Below are 17,143 nucleotides of genomic sequence, written 5' to 3' on the forward strand. Positions count from 1 at the left end.
ATGGAGCTGTTTTTCATTGACCTTAATACACCTAATACACATTTATTACCTATTATAAACTGAGTGGTTCGAGCCCTGAATACTGATTGGCTGACAGCCGTGATATATCAGACTGTATATCACAGGTATGACAAAACATTTTTTGCTGCTCCAATTACGTTGGTAACCAGTTTATAATAGCAATAAGGCACCTCTGGGGTATGTGGTATATGGCCAATACACCAGGGCTAAGGGCTGTATCCAGGCACTCCACGTTGCGTCATGCTTAAGAACAGCCCTTAGTTGTGGTATATTGGTCATATACCACACCCCCCATACATTATTGCTTAAATATAGCATATGTGTATTAGTGCATGGGCCTCAGACTCTAGGTTAACTGACCTATACAGGGCTATAAAGTTGTTATAGGTCTAGCTCAAAGTGTTTGTGTGCATTCAGTTTTAAACCAACCTTCCCAGAATACAACAGTGGAGAGAGACATGGTGAGGATGGACTCCCAGCTTCCACCGGGATGTGAGATAAATGTACTCAATTAAAGGGTTAATAGGGCCCTCTGTAGCTCATCAATTCAAATGCTATTTAGGTTATTTCCAATATTTGTTGTCTGTCAGGTTTCAGCACAGAGAAGGGCCAGCTGGTGCGCTCCATCCTGTACCCCAAGCCCACTGACTTCAAGCTGTACAGAGATGCCTATCTCTTCCTGCTCTGTCTGGTGGGAGTGGCCGGCATTGGCTTCATCTACACCATCGTCCTCAGCATCATAAACCAGGTACTGCACTTTGCAGTTTGTCTGTTCAGGCATTGAAAACGGAATGCATTTGTGTACTGCTTTTTTCGCTARTACTCAAAGAGCATTACACCTACCCACTCCACAATCAATGTGTAGTATCCATCCTGTGTTTTTGGCTTAGTATTAAATGAGTGAAAATAGTCCTCTGGCAATGTATGAATTTACCATTATTTAAACATGCATGGCCCATTCCCAACCAATTCTCTTTTTTGGAAGAATATGACCGTCTCATAGTAAAATAGAAAATATCAGTATGGAGACAGTTAAGTCCAGCAATAGTGTTGTTTCCCTATGTCTGCAGTTTGTCAATTTCATTGAGTATTTTCCATGTCCAGGTTCCAGCCAAACTTATTAGAAGGTTCTTCTCTTCTCTTCGAACAGGTTCCAGCCAAAACCATAGTGGTTGAATCTCTGGACATTATCACCATCACGGTGCCCCCGGCGCTGCCTGCAGCCATGACAGCTGGCATCGTCTATGCCCAGCGCCGGCTGAAACGTGTGGGTATCTTCTGCATCAGCCCCCAGAGGATCAACATCTGTGGCCAACTCAACCTCGTCTGCTTCGACAAGGTACCCACTATGCCTCGTCTGCTTCGACAAGGTACCCACTATGCCACGTAAACACAAACTATCAAACTTCATGCCAAGTATCAGGATGTTATAATCACTGGCGAAACATATTGCTCTATCTAGTAGTATGTTTTTGTAAAACTATGATTCTGTGATTTTAAATGAAAGTATTCAGAAATCTTTAGCTAGCCGACAGGTACGAAATGCTGACAGTTGTATAATGAAGCTACAGTATATTTCTGTGTAACTGTCCTGCTCCTCACACAGACTGGTACTCTCACTGAAGATGGTTTGGACCTTTGGGGGATCCAGAGAGTTGAAAATGGCAGGTGAGAATGAGAGGGATATGAGGTGTCCATGTTTCTCATCGTGGCCACCATGGCTAAGGAGAGATGTTCTCTTCTACCATGTATCAGTTATCTACTGTCTCTGACCCCTCCATTGTTATGGGGAAGTCAGTGGATGAATACCACAGCTCCTTTGTTTCCCCCAGTCCTTTCTCTGTGACCCCATTAGTCCCCTCGTGAAACCCCCACTACGTTAAAGGGGCAATCAGCAGTTGAAACGATAACAAAGCCCACCACTGTTTTGGTAAAAAGCTGAGGGATGGGGCTGGAGAAATGTAACCAATTTCAAATTCATAGACAGAGATATGGATGCAAGGGCTGACCATCCATGATATCAAAAATGATAGTTCTAACCATGTTTTGAGGCTATACAGTGTTTATTTACATCTACTTTGTTTTATAAACAGTTGGAGTTAAACAAGCTTATATTTTGGGTTCTGATGGGGTACGGCAGTTGAACTAATAAGCTCATGAGGTATTTATAAGTTAAATTCCTCAACACTCAATGGGTACATATTAATTTGTAGGGCCAAAAATGTATGTAGCAATTTGCAGATTGTCCTTTTTAAAGGGATAGTTACACATTTACATAATGTTGTAGTTACCTTTTTAAAGCTATTCAATCAGAAACCCACAATTTACACGCGTTTACTTAGCTGCAGGGTGAAAAACACAAAATTGGTCAGCTTTCAATCTACTTCTTTCTCTCAGTTTCTCTCCCCCAGAGGATGACCCAGCCAATGAGACCCTAGTCAGGTCCTCGTTTGTGTCTTGCATGGCCACTTGCCACTCTCTGACCAAGCTAGAGGGAGAACTCTCCGGAGACCCACTGGACCTCAAGATGTTCAACGCTACAGGCTGGGTCAGTCGGTCGCAATGCTGTCTTGATGTGGTCGCAATGTTTTTATCCKACGCTGTCTCTGTTCCTGTGTGGATATTGTAACCTACAGTAGTTTCTGTTAWATACTGAAGAAAATTATAAACACAACATGTAAAGTGTTGGTCCCATGTTTCATGAGCTGAAATAAATGATCCCAGAAATGTTCCATACGCACAAAAAGCTTATTACTCTCAAATGTTGTGCACAAATTAGTTTACATCCCTGTTCGTGAGCATTTCTCCTTTGCCAAGACAATCCATCCACCTGACAGATGTGGTGTAATGCAGACACTGGGAGTCAGGAAGCAAGTACAGGGGGTGAATTGAATAATACAAAAAACATGGAACAATACAAAACAAGAGTAGCGTCTGAACATGAGAAACATAACTAATACTGCCTGGSGAATGAACCAAAGGGAGTGACAGATATAGGGCAGGTTATCATAGAAGTGACGGAGTCCAGGTGAGTGGAGTCCAGGGGCGCGTAACGATGGTGGCAGGTGTGCGTGATAATAAGTAAACTGGTGACAACGAGCGCCAGAGAGGGGGAACGGGAGTATACGTAAAATTTCAAGAAGCTGATTAAACAGCATGATCATTACACAGGTGCACCTCGTGTTGGAGGCAATAAAAGGCCACTCTAAAATGTGCAGTTTTGTCACACAATACAACGCCACTAATGTCTCAAGTTTTTAGGGAGCGTGCAATTGGCATGCTGACTGCAGGAATATCCACCAGACCTCTTGCCAGATAATTGAATGTTAATTTCTCTACCATAAGCCACCTCCAACGTCGTTTTAGAGAATTTGGCAGTACGTCCAACCGGCCTCTCAACCCCAGACCACGTTTAGCCACGCCAGCCCAGGACCTCCACATCTGGCTTCTTTACCTGTAACATAGTCTGAGACCAGCCACCCGGACAGGTGATGAAACTGTGGGTTTGCACAATCGAAGGATTTCTGCACAAACTGTCAGAAACTGTGTCGGGGAAGCTTATCTGTGTGCTCGTTGTCTTCAACAGGGTCTTGACCTGACTGCGTCGTAAACAACTTCAGTGGGCAAATGCTCACCTTCAGTGGCCACTGACACTCTGGAGAAGTGTGCTTTTCACGGATGAATCCCGGTTTCAACTGTACTGGGTAGATGGCAGACAGCGTGTATGGCATCGTGTGGGCGAGCGGTTTTCTGATGTCAACGTTGTGAACAGAGCGCCCCATGGTGGCGGTGGGGTTATGGTATGGGCAGGCATAAGCTACAGACAATGAACACAATTGCATTTTATCGATGTCAATTTGAATGCACAGAGATACTGTGATGAGATCCTGAGGCMCGTTGTTGTGCCTTTCATCCGCCACCATCACCTCATATTTCAGCTTGATAATGCACAGCCCCATGTCGCAAGGATCTGTACACAATTCCTGGAAGTGAAAATGTCCCAGTTCATCCATGGCCTGCATACTCCCCAGACATGTCACCCATTGAGTATGTTTGGGGATGCTCTGGATCGACGTGTACGACAGCGTGATCCAGTTCCCACCAATATCCAGCAACTTTGCACAGCCATTGAAGAGGAGTGGGACAACATTCCACAGGCCACAATCAACATCCTGATCAACTCTATGTGAAGGAGATGTGTTGTGCTGCATTAGGCAAATAAATGGTGGTCACACCAGATACTGACTGGTTTTCTGATCCACGCCCATACCTTTTTTTTAAGTATCTGTGACCAACAAGATGCATATCTGAATTCCCAGTCATGTGAAATCCATAGATTAGGGCCTAATGTATTTATTTCAATTGACCGATTTCTTTATATGAACTGTAACTCAGTAAAATCGTTGAAGTTGTTGCATGTTGTGTTTTATATTGTTATTCAGTGTAGTTTGTAGATAGCCAAGTCAATGGGATTCCAATGAAGAGTTGTGGAGAAAGAGTTGTAGAGGCTCCAAGACAATATTGGAATGATAATCTCTCCTACACTTGTTCAGTTTAGTTATGCTAACAATGCTACACGCTAACTGCATTTCTGTAATAATACTGTAGCAATGTGTTACACATACTGGTATTACACAGGAAATGGAAATGTTCAAACTTGTATATGTACTGTTGCTGACTGAAACATGCTCTGACACATTCTTCATATCTTTGTATGTCATGACTACAACACAAAACACATTGACAGATAGTGGCAGCAGTGGGATTCTTTCTGTTAGAGCTATGGTAACAGAATAGCTGGAAGATGCTACATTTAAAAAATATATATATTTTACCTTTATTTAACTAGGCAAGTCAGTTAAGAACGAATTCTTATTTTCAATGATGGCCTAGGAACAGTGGGTTAACTGCCTTGTTCAGGGGCAGAAGGACAGATTTTGACCTTGTCAGCTCAGGGATTTGATCCAGCAACCTTCCAGTTAATAGTCCCAACGCTCTAACCACTAGGCTACCTGCCACCCCGACATGCTAATATAAACACAAAATCCCTACGACTGGTGCCAGACTGTTTCTACATTCAGCAATGTTACATCGTTGCCTTGGCAAGATGGCAGACTGGCCCCCGGGTTACCCGTCTAAATCATGTTTAGCCTGTCAGAAGTGGCTGCCAGGTTTCAAATGGGTCACTAATGTTGTTTAACACCAATGTTTGTAATGTTCAGATTCTAGAGGAGCCAACAGAGGAAGAAACAGCCCTACACAATCCCATAATGCCCACCGTGGTGCGGCCACCCAAACAGGTGCTCCCAGAGGTCAACCAGGAAGTCAATCTAGCACAGAACAYGGTACAGTATCCATAGTATGCTCTCTCCTACCTCGCTACATCTCAATATCTGGTAGATATATCTTAACTATGTTCTTTAACCCTTCTTTTCTCCTTTGTGTTTTTAGGAGCTGTCTGAGCTGACGGTAAGTAGTGTGAGGGCTTTTTCAAATGCATCTTTCTTTCCTTCCTTGAATATTGATTTGTATGTGAATGGATTTGTTTATGAATGGGAAAAGTTGAACGGTTGAATGGATTTTGTTTGACCTTGTGCTGTCGGTCTCTCAGTTGTCCTATGAGATTGGGATCGTCCGCCAGTTTCCATTCTCGTCAGCTCTACAGAGGATGAGTGTGGTGGTCCGGAAGCTGGGGGAGAAGCGCATGGACGCCTACCTCAAGGGGGCGCCAGAGGTTGTGGCCAGCCTCTGCGCAGAGGACACAAGTTAGTTAGACCTTTATTCAGTCTTACCAGGCAGCAGCTTGCCAGAACATGTGCTTCTATTCCAGTACCCCACCTGTATGTGCACTGTCAAGACAGGCTTACGCATTTACATGAACATGCTTGCAGGTTAATAGACTATAACCCAATTCATTATTATTTTATCTTACTCTAGTACCAGAGAGCTTCACAGAGACCCTGGCGTCTTACACCAGGCAAGGGTTCAGAGTCATAGCCTTGGCCCATCGCCAACTGGAGGCCAAACTCTCCTGGCACAAGGTCCAGAACCTCAACAGGTAGTACAATGTGCTTAATACAATGTGCCGAGTAGAATCACAGGAGTGAGAACTGACTTATTTCTTGTTAGAAGATTCAAGACATTTGAATGTGTGAATTTGTGAACTTCCCCTTTCACAAATAGTCAAACTTTTTTATTTGCTGGATTATGTGGGCTAAATTCCTATTCTTTAATAAATGAATCTGTTTTCCATACCTGTCAGAGATCTCATAGAGACCAATATGGAGTTCCTTGGGCTCATAATCATGCAAAACAAGCTAAAGGAAGAGACTGCTGGGGTTTTAAAAGACCTGCGACGTGCAAACATTCGCACTGTGATGGTTACAGGTGAATAAGCCAATCGTATACAGTCTTCATCTACAATACAAAATGTTGTCAGAATTCTGGGAGATTGTTTAGGTTTGCTAGTGCCTTTTTGTACTGTAGCATGTACCAATCTTACCAATATTCAATACCATAGTCTCACCAGCACTTTACACTGAAGTAACCATCAGTACTGCAAAGCCATATAAATTGCTATTCTGTCATTTGGAATGACTAAGCTAACTACGACTAGCTGCCACACCTACACTGATATCAATGAAAATGTAGAGTGTCTTACATTTTAAATCTTACATTTTACATTTTACATGTTAGTCATTTAACTTGTTTTGCATCTTGTTGTCATCTCTCTCTGTCTGACTGTAGGCGATAATATGCTAACCGCTATATCAGTAGCCAGAGACTGTGGGATGATAACCCCTCATGAGAGGGTCATCGTAGCAGACGCCACACCTCCCAAAGACATCCAGCCTGCTACGATCAATTGGCACTACACAGAGAACCACGCCACCAGCAAAGACAACCGTGTTGAGGTGAGGGGAAAAACGTAATTAAAAGATATGGATTGATATTAAACTATTCTATAAAGACAGGATATGAGTTTATTAAGCAAGTCTCACTTGGAAACAAGATCTTTATATTTAAAAAGTACTCCCTGGATGAATTAACGCAGTATGTGTAAATTCAGTATATTGTATGTCCTGTAGCCTAAGGACACAGTTTCTCTTTTCCTCATTGATGTTGTTGTAACTGATGAGCCATCATGGCCGTTCATGTCCCTCTTTTCTCTATTGTTCCCCAGTCAGTGGAAATCAGCCTTGAGGATGTGGGCCATGTGGCTTATGGTGAGCAGCAGGAGCAGGGCTACCACTTTGCCATGAGTGGCAGGTCCTTTGCTGTCATCACCGAACACTTCCCTGACCTAGTCCAAAAGGTCAGTGCCAAACTCCATCACTCTGTTCAGACAATAGAAATGAAATGACTGTAGGATGACAGGTGTACTAAATTGCTACATTCCAGTGTTCAGTGCCTCCCTTAACTGAGCTGGGTTTGTAATACCTAGATGGTAAACCCTTACGGACATCATGGCTGTGTTTACACAGGCAGCCGAATTCAGAGATATTTCCACTCATTGGTCTTTYGACCAATCAGATCTGCTCTTTTGCCAATAAATGGGCAAAAGATCAGAATTGGGCTACATGTGTAAACGCAGCTTTAGTCACACTAATACAGCGTTATTTGATGCTAGTGTTATGCTCTGTCTGTCCACTGGGTGGTGCTGTAGCTGGCACTGCGTGCCACAATATTCGCCCGCATGGCTCCTGACCAGAAGACTCAGCTGGTAGAGGTCCTACAGAGTGTGGAGTGAGTCTCCTCTTCAGCACTAACCCCTACGAGCACAAGACGTTCAAAATATTTTTTGGGGGGGATGAAAATACGTCCTTTTGGAATCACGTTGAAAATACATATATTTTCAACGTCTTGTGCTTATTGGGAAACTACATTATGCTAAATTTCTGTCATCCAGCTAGGTAATATGTTGACCACTTGGCTTTAATTTCCGCCTCTTTTTTTGCTTTCTTTGCAGCTATACTGTAGGGATGTGTGGTGATGGTGCCAATGACTGTGGCGTAAGTATGGGGTTGTCATTTTTATGTGTAATACTGTTCTGGAGAGACAGAGTGTTTTTCATCTCATAATATAAAAGCATGCTTTACTGCAATTAATGTGGTCCTTTGTAGCTCAGTTGATAGAGCATGGCGCTTGCAACAYCAGGATAGTGGGTTCGATTCCCGGGACCATCCTTACGTAAAATGTATGCACACATGACTGTAAGTTGTTTTGGATAGGAGCAGCTGCTAAATGGCATATATTACTGTAAAGAATGCTTGAAKGGGGCAGATTAGTGTTGCTATCAGACCATAGGATCAGCTGTTTTCAAACTGTACACAGCTCAAGCAGTATGACATTGGTCAGTAGATTCCATAAGGGGACAGTATTCTSATGACGCCACTATTAGGAACAGACGTCTCTTTCCTGTAATGCCGCCCTCTTATAACTCTGCTATAAAATGTATTTTACCAGACAGGCTATTACCTTTCACCTGGCCTCCATGGGAATTAAACCCACAACCAATGTTCCAAGCAATTATTTGGAGCACATTGAGTGACCTCCTCCCTCTGCTATCTCCAGGCCTTAAAGAGAGCTCACAGTGGGATCTCTCTGTCAGAGTTGGAGGCCTCAGTCGCCTCCCCCTTCACCTCCTCCACCGCCAACATCTCCTGTGTGCCCAACCTCATTAGGTACTGTAGCATCAATCAGATGTTTTTTTATAAAGCCCTTTTTACTTCATCAGTTGTCACAGTGCTTTACAGATACCCAAGCCTAAAACCCCAAAGAGCAAGCAATGCGAAGGCAGAAGCACAGTGGCCAGGGACAACTCCCTTGAAGGCAGGAATCTTGGAATAAACCTATAGAGGAACTAGCATCCCTTTTCATCAACAATGTCAAATGTCTCTTTATTATACAGTTGTTATAAATTACTTGGCACAAGTACCAGTCAAATATCTGTCTGTGGAATAAAATGTATCTGTTGAAGTATTTGAAGTGCTGTATGAAAGTAGTCTCAGAGTTGCCAGGCTGAATGATGGCCTGTTGTTTCTCCACAGAGAGGGGCGAGCTGCTCTCATCACCTCCTTCTGTGTGTTCAAGTTCATGGCCCTGTACAGCATCATCCAATACCTCAGTGTCACGCTCCTCTACTCTGTGAGTACTGGTCCCAGATCAGTTTAGCTACTAAGCTCAAATGACAAACATGATAACGGCTGGTTTGAGATAAGTGTAGCTGCTATGATCAACTGACGAATATGGTAATGACTGGTTTGAGATCAGTTTTAAGGGGTTGTGTCTCCATGTTCTAGATCCTCAGCAACCTGGGAGACTTCCAGTTCCTCTTCATTGACGTTGCTATCATTCTGATCATTGCCTTCACAAGTGAGTAATAGAAACCTGTCTCCAGAATGTTTATCCGGCATTACTTGAGTTGAGTATCCAAACAGACATTGATAGTTTCTTTACGGGGCCTCAAATATTCACATCCTAATTGCTGTATCAGTGCTGTATCACTGAAATGAATGACTAAAATAGATTTTAAAAATGTTCTGCCATTTATTGATTTCCTATTGTTCCTTATTTATTGTAAGTGAGTCTGAACCCGGCGTGGAAGGTTCTGGTGGCGCGGCGCCCCCCGTCCAGTCTAATCTCAGGCCCTCTGCTGTTCTCCGTGCTGACCCAGATCCTCACCTGTCTGGCCTTCCAGGTCCTGGCCTTCGTCTGGGTCCGGGGCCAGAGCTGGTACGAGAAATGGACACCCCTCTCAGAGTGAGTACTGCACTGCCTGGGCTGTGGGGGAAGGAATCTGGGACACCTATTTGGCTATTTATGACCCCAAAAGTTATCTGATGGTCCAAAAGGTAATCTGGACCATATATATGATCCAAAATATTATCCGATGGTCCAACAAAATGATCAGGGATACCCCTATTGATTATCCAAAATATTTATCTGATTGTCCAAAAAGTGATCTGAGACACTTACTGTATATGGAAGGTCCACAAAATAATTGTAGGACACGACCTCAGATGGTCCAACAACCCAATCCAGAAGTCCAAGAAAGTTATTTGGGGGTCTAAGGGATTGATAAGGGGTACTCCACCAGTCCACCTAGGAAGTCCATCCAAAGGTCAATAGACCCTTAGACTTTTGCTCTGGACGACAGTTGCGATCTTGGCATATCTTGGAAACAATCTGAGGTACAATAGCTGGCCCATGTAATTATGTCCAAGAAAGTTATCTTCATGCTAACTCAAGWTTCTCTTCAACAGTGCCTGTAATGTTTCCAGTGCCAATCTCACCCATGGTCCCAACATAACGTTACATGTCGACCACAAGAACATCAAGAACTATGAGAACACTACACTCTTCTACGTCTCCTCCTTCCAGTACCTGGCAGTGGCCATCATCTTCTCCAAGGGAAAACCTTTCAGACAGCCAAGCTATAAAAACTGTAAGCTCCWCTTGTGTCAACTGTGTTTGACTCCACAGTAACAGCAGATTTAAGATGCTAATGTTATTGTTTGACATAGAGCTAACATTTGCTATGAAGCTATGGCTTACTGTATTGATTTGTCAATCTGGGCTTTAATTCCAGTCATTTCAGAAAGTAAACCAAATTCAATTTTCATTTCCAAATGTTCCTCATTGAAAAGCATTGAAGAGAATTGGAATTTGAATTTCAGTGTACTTCCAGAATTGACTGGAATTTAAATGGAATTGACCCYGACTCTGATTAAATTAAATTGTCCATGTGAGCAGCAAAATGGCCTAGTTACTGGTGACATCATTTTGTTTGAACCAATGTCATAGGGCCGTTCATGCTATCCTGTATGGCTCTGTACATATTCCTCTTCATGATCATGCTGTATCCTGTTCCTGCCATCGACAATTTCCTGGAGGTGAGTGAGACAAAATATCCGACCCAAAATGGCTGCCGTTGCCTGGCATGATGTGGTGTAGTGTATGCTTTGCCTTGTGACGCTTTTGTCTTGAGACTAGCTAACCCCATCCCATTGCGCTCTTTCCCCGTAGATTGTGTGTGTTCCCCATGAATGGCGCATAACAGTGGTCATCATTGTCCTAGTGAACGCTGCTGTGTCTTTYCTATTGGAGGTACAGTATGCTATAGGGAACTTCATGTGTATTCACCCTACAAACTGTCTCTACAGGATTCAGCTTGTTGAGAATCTTGCATGTAGACATTTGTGATTATTAAATGACACCAATCCAATCAATTGATACAATCCCTCAATAATCAAATATAACAACCACATTGAATCAATATTTCTTARATAATGTGTGTTTTTATTTTTGACTGTTGTTCTGAGTGACATCCTTGTCTTTGCTCGTAACCTGATCATCACCCCCTAATTATGGACGATCAGCAGCCATTTTGTTTTCACTCCTGCCCAATGAAATCTTCCTTAGACTTTGGTCCTTGACATCATCTTATGGAAGCTGGTGTTCAGTCGAGACAAGCAGGGGGGCAGCGATGGCATGGCCGTCACCTCCGCTACTCTCACACCTCAGGTTGGGAATGTTTAGGCTTTGCGTATTTATTTAGTTCTCTTTCACTTTGTAGATCTAGTAGTTGTTCCTCCCTTCCCCCCCACTATGACCCATAGTAGTTGTCTCTCCCTTTACCCCCCCCCCCACTATGACCCATAGTAGTTGTCCTTCACTACCCCCCCATGCATGCACAACGTTGATACATTGATCCTTGCTCTGGCTTCTGAGGGGCTTGGTATTCAATTCATTTGTTTTGTTTTTTTTCTGATTGAATAAGCTGAGAAATAAGTGAGATTTAAATGACTAAGAATGATAGATATACCGATATGGAAATATTCAGTTCTAGAACCATTATTTTATGGGCTGTGATAGACATGACCAATATTTTAAAAACTGCTTTGCAGAAATATCTGCAAATCTTCTCAAGCACGCCTTGAGTTTAAGTGGCAGATAATTTTGGAAATAAAATATAATCTTAATATCAGGTATGAAAGATATTGATATTGATACCGATATCATGTTTTTAGCAATTATTGTCCTATACAGATATTTAGTCTAATATACAGTGCACACACCTTGACTTTTTCCACATTTTGTTACGTTACAGCTTTATTCTAAAATGGATTAAATAAAAAAAAATCCTCATCAATTTACACACAATATCCCATAATGACAAAGCGAAAACAGGCTTTTAGAAATGTTTGCTAATTTATAAAAAAAAAAAAAAAAAACGGCAATACCTTATTTACATAATTATTCAGACCCTTTGCTGTGAGACTTGAAATTGAGCTCCGGTGCCTCCTGTTTCCATTGATCATCCTTGAGATGTTTACCTGTGGTAAATTCAATTGATTGGACATGATTTGGAAAGGTACACACCTGTCTATATAAGGTCCAACAGTTGTCAGAGCAAAAAACAAGCAGTGAGGTCGAAGGAATTGTCCGTATAGCTCCGAGACAGGATTGTTTCAAGGCACTGATCTGGAGAAAGGTAGCAAAACATTTCTGCAGCATTAAAGGTCCCCAAGAACACGGTGGCCTCCATCATTCTTAAATGGAAGAAGTTTGTAACCAACAAAGACTCTTCCTAGAGCTGGCCGCCCAGCCAAACTGAGCAATCGGCGGAGAAGGGCATTGGTCAGGGAGATAACCAAGAACCCGATGGTCTCTCTGACAGAGCTCCAGAGTTCCTCCGTGAAGATTGGAGAACCTTCCAGAAAGTCAACCATCTCTGCCGCACTCCACCAATTAGGCCTTTATGGTAGAGTGGCCAGACGGAAGCCACTCCTCAGTAAAAGTCACATAACAGCCCACTTGGAGTTTGCCAAAAGGCACCTAAAGACTCTCAGACCACGAGAAACAAGATTSTCTGGTCWGATGAAACCAAGATTGAACTCTTTGGCCTGAATGCCAAGCGTCACGTCTGGAAGAAACCTGGCACCATCCCTACGGTGAAGCGTGGTGGTGGCAGCATCATGCTGTGGGGATGTTATTCAGCGGCATGGACTGTGAGACTAGTCAGGATCAAGAGAAAGATGAACGGAGCAAAGTACAGAGAGATCCCTRATGAAAACCTGCTCCAGAGCGCTCAGGACCTCAGACTGGGGCAAATGTTCACCTTCCAACAAGACAACAATCCTAAGCACACAGCCAAGGCAACGCAGAAGTGGCTTTGTGACAAGTCTCTGAATGTCCTTGAGTGGCCCAGCCAGAGCCCGGACTTGAACCTGATTGAACATCTCTGGAGAGACCTGAAAATAGCTGTGCAGCAACACTCCCCATCCAACCTGACAGAGCTTTTTATTTATTTAGTCAGTTAAGAACAAATTCTTATTTACAATGACGGCCTAGGAACAGTGGGTTTAACTGCCTTGTTCAGCTCGGGGATCTAGCAACCTTTCGGTTACTGGCCAAACGCTCTAACCACTAGACTACCTGCCACCCCAGCTTGAGAGGATCTGCAGAGAAGAATGGGAGAAACRCCCCAAATACAGGTGTGACAAGCTTATAGCGTCATACCCAAAAACACTCAAGGCTGTAATCGCTGCCAAAGGTGCTTCAACAAAGTACTGAGTAAAGGGTCTGAATACTTATGTAAATGTGATATTTCATATTTTTTTTATATATATATATATAAATCTTCTAAAAATCTGTTTTTGCTTTGTCATTATGGGGTATTGTGTGTAGATTGATGAGGGGGGGAAACTATTTAATCAATTTTAGAATAAGGCTGTAACGTAACAAAATGTGGAAAAAGTCAGGGTCTGAATACTTACAAAATGCTCTGTATCATGCATTATTACTCGGAATAAAAATACTTTCTGTAGCATTTGAAAAGGCAACCAGTGGCATACCAACACACACCACAAGCCCCCCCCCCCCCAGAACCCTGGGGGTCTCCAATCCCAAAATTCTCAAACATTTTGAGAATTAAAGACATTTTGCTGTAAATGCAAAATTCTCTCAGCTTCATTGCAAAATGTGTAGAATAGCATGCTATTAACTATAAAACTGCGCATTTTTTGTCTCTGCCCCATGCCAATATGTGTAGAATTGCTGGAAATTAGCCTTGAAGCAGCAACATTTTCTCTTAGCCTTATTGCAAAATGTGTAAAATAACATGAGATTAGCAACATGTGTAGAATTGTACGCCACTAAAGGCAACTTTGGTCTATGCTGATACTGGGTGATTCCTCACGAAACTAGGGGGAAAAGACCATGATTTGGGGGATTTTTACTACATGTAATCCATAGAAGGGTCGTTTTGGAGGAAGGATTGTTGACATATATTTGACATTTGTATCTTAAAGCGTAATTGAGCTGTAGCTGAGCAGTTACKTTCTATTTCGGCCTTTTTGTTCAACAGCTGCGCCATACTGCCATCTATMTGCCGTCCAGGGAACAATATATATATATTCAATAAACTAAGGAGTACCACTGCTCTAAGTTATGGCCCATTTTATACAGAGAAATTGGCATAGTAGGCGATCTAACCAATCACAGCCCTCCTTTTACTTGCATCATTGCACATCCTGCAAATCACCAGCAGAGGGCGACCATTTAGAATYCATTTTCACATTCACTCTGTTGGCAACGCTAACAAATTGGATCATAACACTAAAAGTAGCTCGAACCACCCAGTATATATTTTTTAAATATTAAAGTTGATCTTTTTAAAAATTCATGAATGTATGTAATGAATTGTTATTAAAAACAAAATACTACTCATATTACATAGCAAGTGGTAAAGCTTCATATGACACCCATTATTTGCTTTGTAGCCCCTACAGATGAAACATTATGGAGTCTTAAAGGAGGCCTGGGTAATGCTGAAATGTCATAATTATTCCAACTTCAATTAATTATTTCTCAATCATGCTTTAAGATACAAATGTCAAATAGACAGTGGGGTTTGAAAATATTGACACTCTTGATAAAGATGAACAATAATGACTATAAAATAAGTCATTCAAACCTCTCACAATTCCCAATAACGGGAGGTTAGCGTGTCTTGGGGGTATGATCTTTGACCCTCTAACTTTCTCACTGATCATTATTCACAATTGATTCAGATGCATCCACATTAATGTAGAAGTGTTTAGAAACATATTCTTGTATTGTCATTTTGACTCCAAAATGACACAATACATTATTTACCATTCATTTCTATTGGGCACAAAATAATCTGCAACACTACCAAAACAAACTGCAAATGCATCCTACACATTTGTAGAGTCACAAGCTTGATGTAGTCATTGCATGCTAGGAATATGGGACCAAATACTTAACTTTTGACTACTTTATTTATTAGATTCTTTAGGGGTGTTAATAATTTTGACCCCCTACCTTTTAGGGAGAGAAAAATATATTTCTCTGAGCAATTGTATAATTTCCCTTTTTTTTTTGGAACATACAATATAGCTCAGTATTTGAATAATGTATTTCATACAGTCATTATTGCTCATCTTTATCAAGGGTGTCAATAATTTCACACCCCACTGTGTCAAATYCTWCCTCCAAAGGACCTTTCTATGTAGTCAATTTCRTGAAAATCCCCCAAACCAAGTCTTTTTTTCTAGTTTGGTGAGGAATCACCCTGCTGTGGTCTATGCTGCTTTCTTGTTTGATTTGTGTATGTACTATTTCTAGTCTGCTAATGAGCATTGGTGCACGGCGTTCCTCTCCTGGCTGTTCTATCGGAAGGGGAAGACCCCCAGAGTGCGCTACATGCAAGTCGCCCAGGAGCTGCAGGAGGACCCCGACTGGCCGCCCAAACCTGCTACCGTCACCTACACCACCAGCACCCCCCTCCACACTGTCAGCAAACTGCTACCGTCACCTACACCAACCCACGCACCTCCACACTGTCAGCATTGACACATGGCCACACCCACATATAGGTGCAACATTTTTTTATATAACTAGGCAAGTCAGTTAATAGCAAATTCTTATTTACAATGATGGCCTACACCAGCCAAAGCCGCCATATGGTACTCCTGATCATGGCAGTTGTGATACAGCCCGGGATCGAACCAGGTCTCTAGTGATGCCACTAGCACTGAGATGCAGTGTCTTAGACTGCTGTGCCACATGGGCATACAGTACCCAGTCTAGAACCTTCCATTCCCGGACCACTGACTGGTTTATAACCAGTTTCAAGTCTAGAACCTTCCATTCCCTGAACCATTGACAGGTTTATAACCAGTATCAAGTATAACGAAATTCCTTTTCCGACAAGTAGGGCTGTGATGATACCAGTATCGCAATATTTTCCATGGCAAAAATGAAAAATGAAGCAGACCAAACTCTTAGGTATTTAAAAACCTGCTGTAAGTAAATATGTGTGCAATAGGCAGGTTGGTTGTTGAGTAACAAAACGGACGCGTGTACGGTGTTCCTCCTCCTCTTCATACGAAGAGGAGAGTAGTGATTCGACCAAAAATGCAGCGTGGTATGTGACATAATGATTTATTAAAAAGACGAAGACGAAACGAAATACACTTGATAAACTACAAACAATAAACGATGTAGACAGACCTGGACACGAACTTACATATAACGTGAAGAACGCATGAACAGGAAAAGACTACATACAAAAACGAACGAACGAACGATACCGAAACAGTCCCGTGTGGCGTACATACAGACACTGACCAGGAGACAACACCCACAACAAACAGTGTGAAACACTACCTTAATATGATCTCAATCAGAGGAAATGACAACCACTGCCTCTAATTGAGAGCCATACCAGGTCACCCTTTAAACCAACATAGAAACAGAAAACATAGACTGCCCACCCAACTCACGTCCTGACCAACTAACACATACAAAACTACCAGAAAACAGGTCAGGAAGTGACACGCATGTGTAACTATGGGAAACAGACAGGTCGCTTAGATTGTTGACAACATGTCAACTATATTTATTCTCCAATGTTATGAAAACCAAAATCCATTTCACAATGAGCACTTGTCTCTCAAATACATCGTAACAGTTGTTAGCTAGCTAGCGAATTTGAGCCATATTAGCATTGACTGAAATCAGTCAAAACACCTCAAAACAAGACATGGTATCAGAAAGATGAAACTAGCTGAAATCAGTCACTTGCGATTCC

General features: G+C 42.3%; 1 protein-coding gene across 3 annotated transcripts in view; it reads left to right on the top strand.

Moving 5' to 3' along the window:
• The window catches only part of LOC111979076 (polyamine-transporting ATPase 13A3), a 33,999-nt gene extending 17,682 nt beyond the window's left edge, over positions 1–16,317 (top strand). For 2 of the 3 annotated variants that reach the window (XM_070448986.1, XM_024009364.2), the window contains exons 12-33: positions 612–769; positions 1,172–1,360; positions 1,628–1,689; positions 2,419–2,569; positions 5,244–5,366; positions 5,473–5,490; positions 5,633–5,786; positions 5,959–6,079; positions 6,284–6,408; positions 6,769–6,935; positions 7,205–7,336; positions 7,688–7,767; positions 7,991–8,033; positions 8,596–8,705; positions 9,072–9,168; positions 9,324–9,396; positions 9,606–9,783; positions 10,287–10,468; positions 10,828–10,916; positions 11,050–11,130; positions 11,446–11,547; positions 15,676–16,317. In XM_070448986.1, the coding sequence (XP_070305087.1) occupies positions 612–769; positions 1,172–1,360; positions 1,628–1,689; positions 2,419–2,569; positions 5,244–5,366; positions 5,473–5,490; positions 5,633–5,786; positions 5,959–6,079; positions 6,284–6,408; positions 6,769–6,935; positions 7,205–7,336; positions 7,688–7,767; positions 7,991–8,033; positions 8,596–8,705; positions 9,072–9,168; positions 9,324–9,396; positions 9,606–9,783; positions 10,287–10,468; positions 10,828–10,916; positions 11,050–11,130; positions 11,446–11,547; positions 15,676–15,903 (2,663 nt within the window). In that variant the 3' untranslated portion in view covers positions 15,904–16,317. The remainder of the gene's footprint in view (positions 1–611; positions 770–1,171; positions 1,361–1,627; positions 1,690–2,418; positions 2,570–5,243; positions 5,367–5,472; positions 5,491–5,632; positions 5,787–5,958; positions 6,080–6,283; positions 6,409–6,768; positions 6,936–7,204; positions 7,337–7,687; positions 7,768–7,990; positions 8,034–8,595; positions 8,706–9,071; positions 9,169–9,323; positions 9,397–9,605; positions 9,784–10,286; positions 10,469–10,827; positions 10,917–11,049; positions 11,131–11,445; positions 11,548–15,675) is intronic. The other variant, XM_070448987.1, reaches the window with a different exon arrangement.
• Positions 16,318–17,143: the final 826 nt, after the last annotated feature.

Source organism: Salvelinus sp. IW2-2015, linkage group LG19 (assembly GCF_002910315.2).
Source record: "Salvelinus sp. IW2-2015 linkage group LG19, ASM291031v2, whole genome shotgun sequence".
NCBI lineage: Eukaryota > Metazoa > Chordata > Actinopteri > Salmoniformes > Salmonidae > Salvelinus > Salvelinus sp. IW2-2015.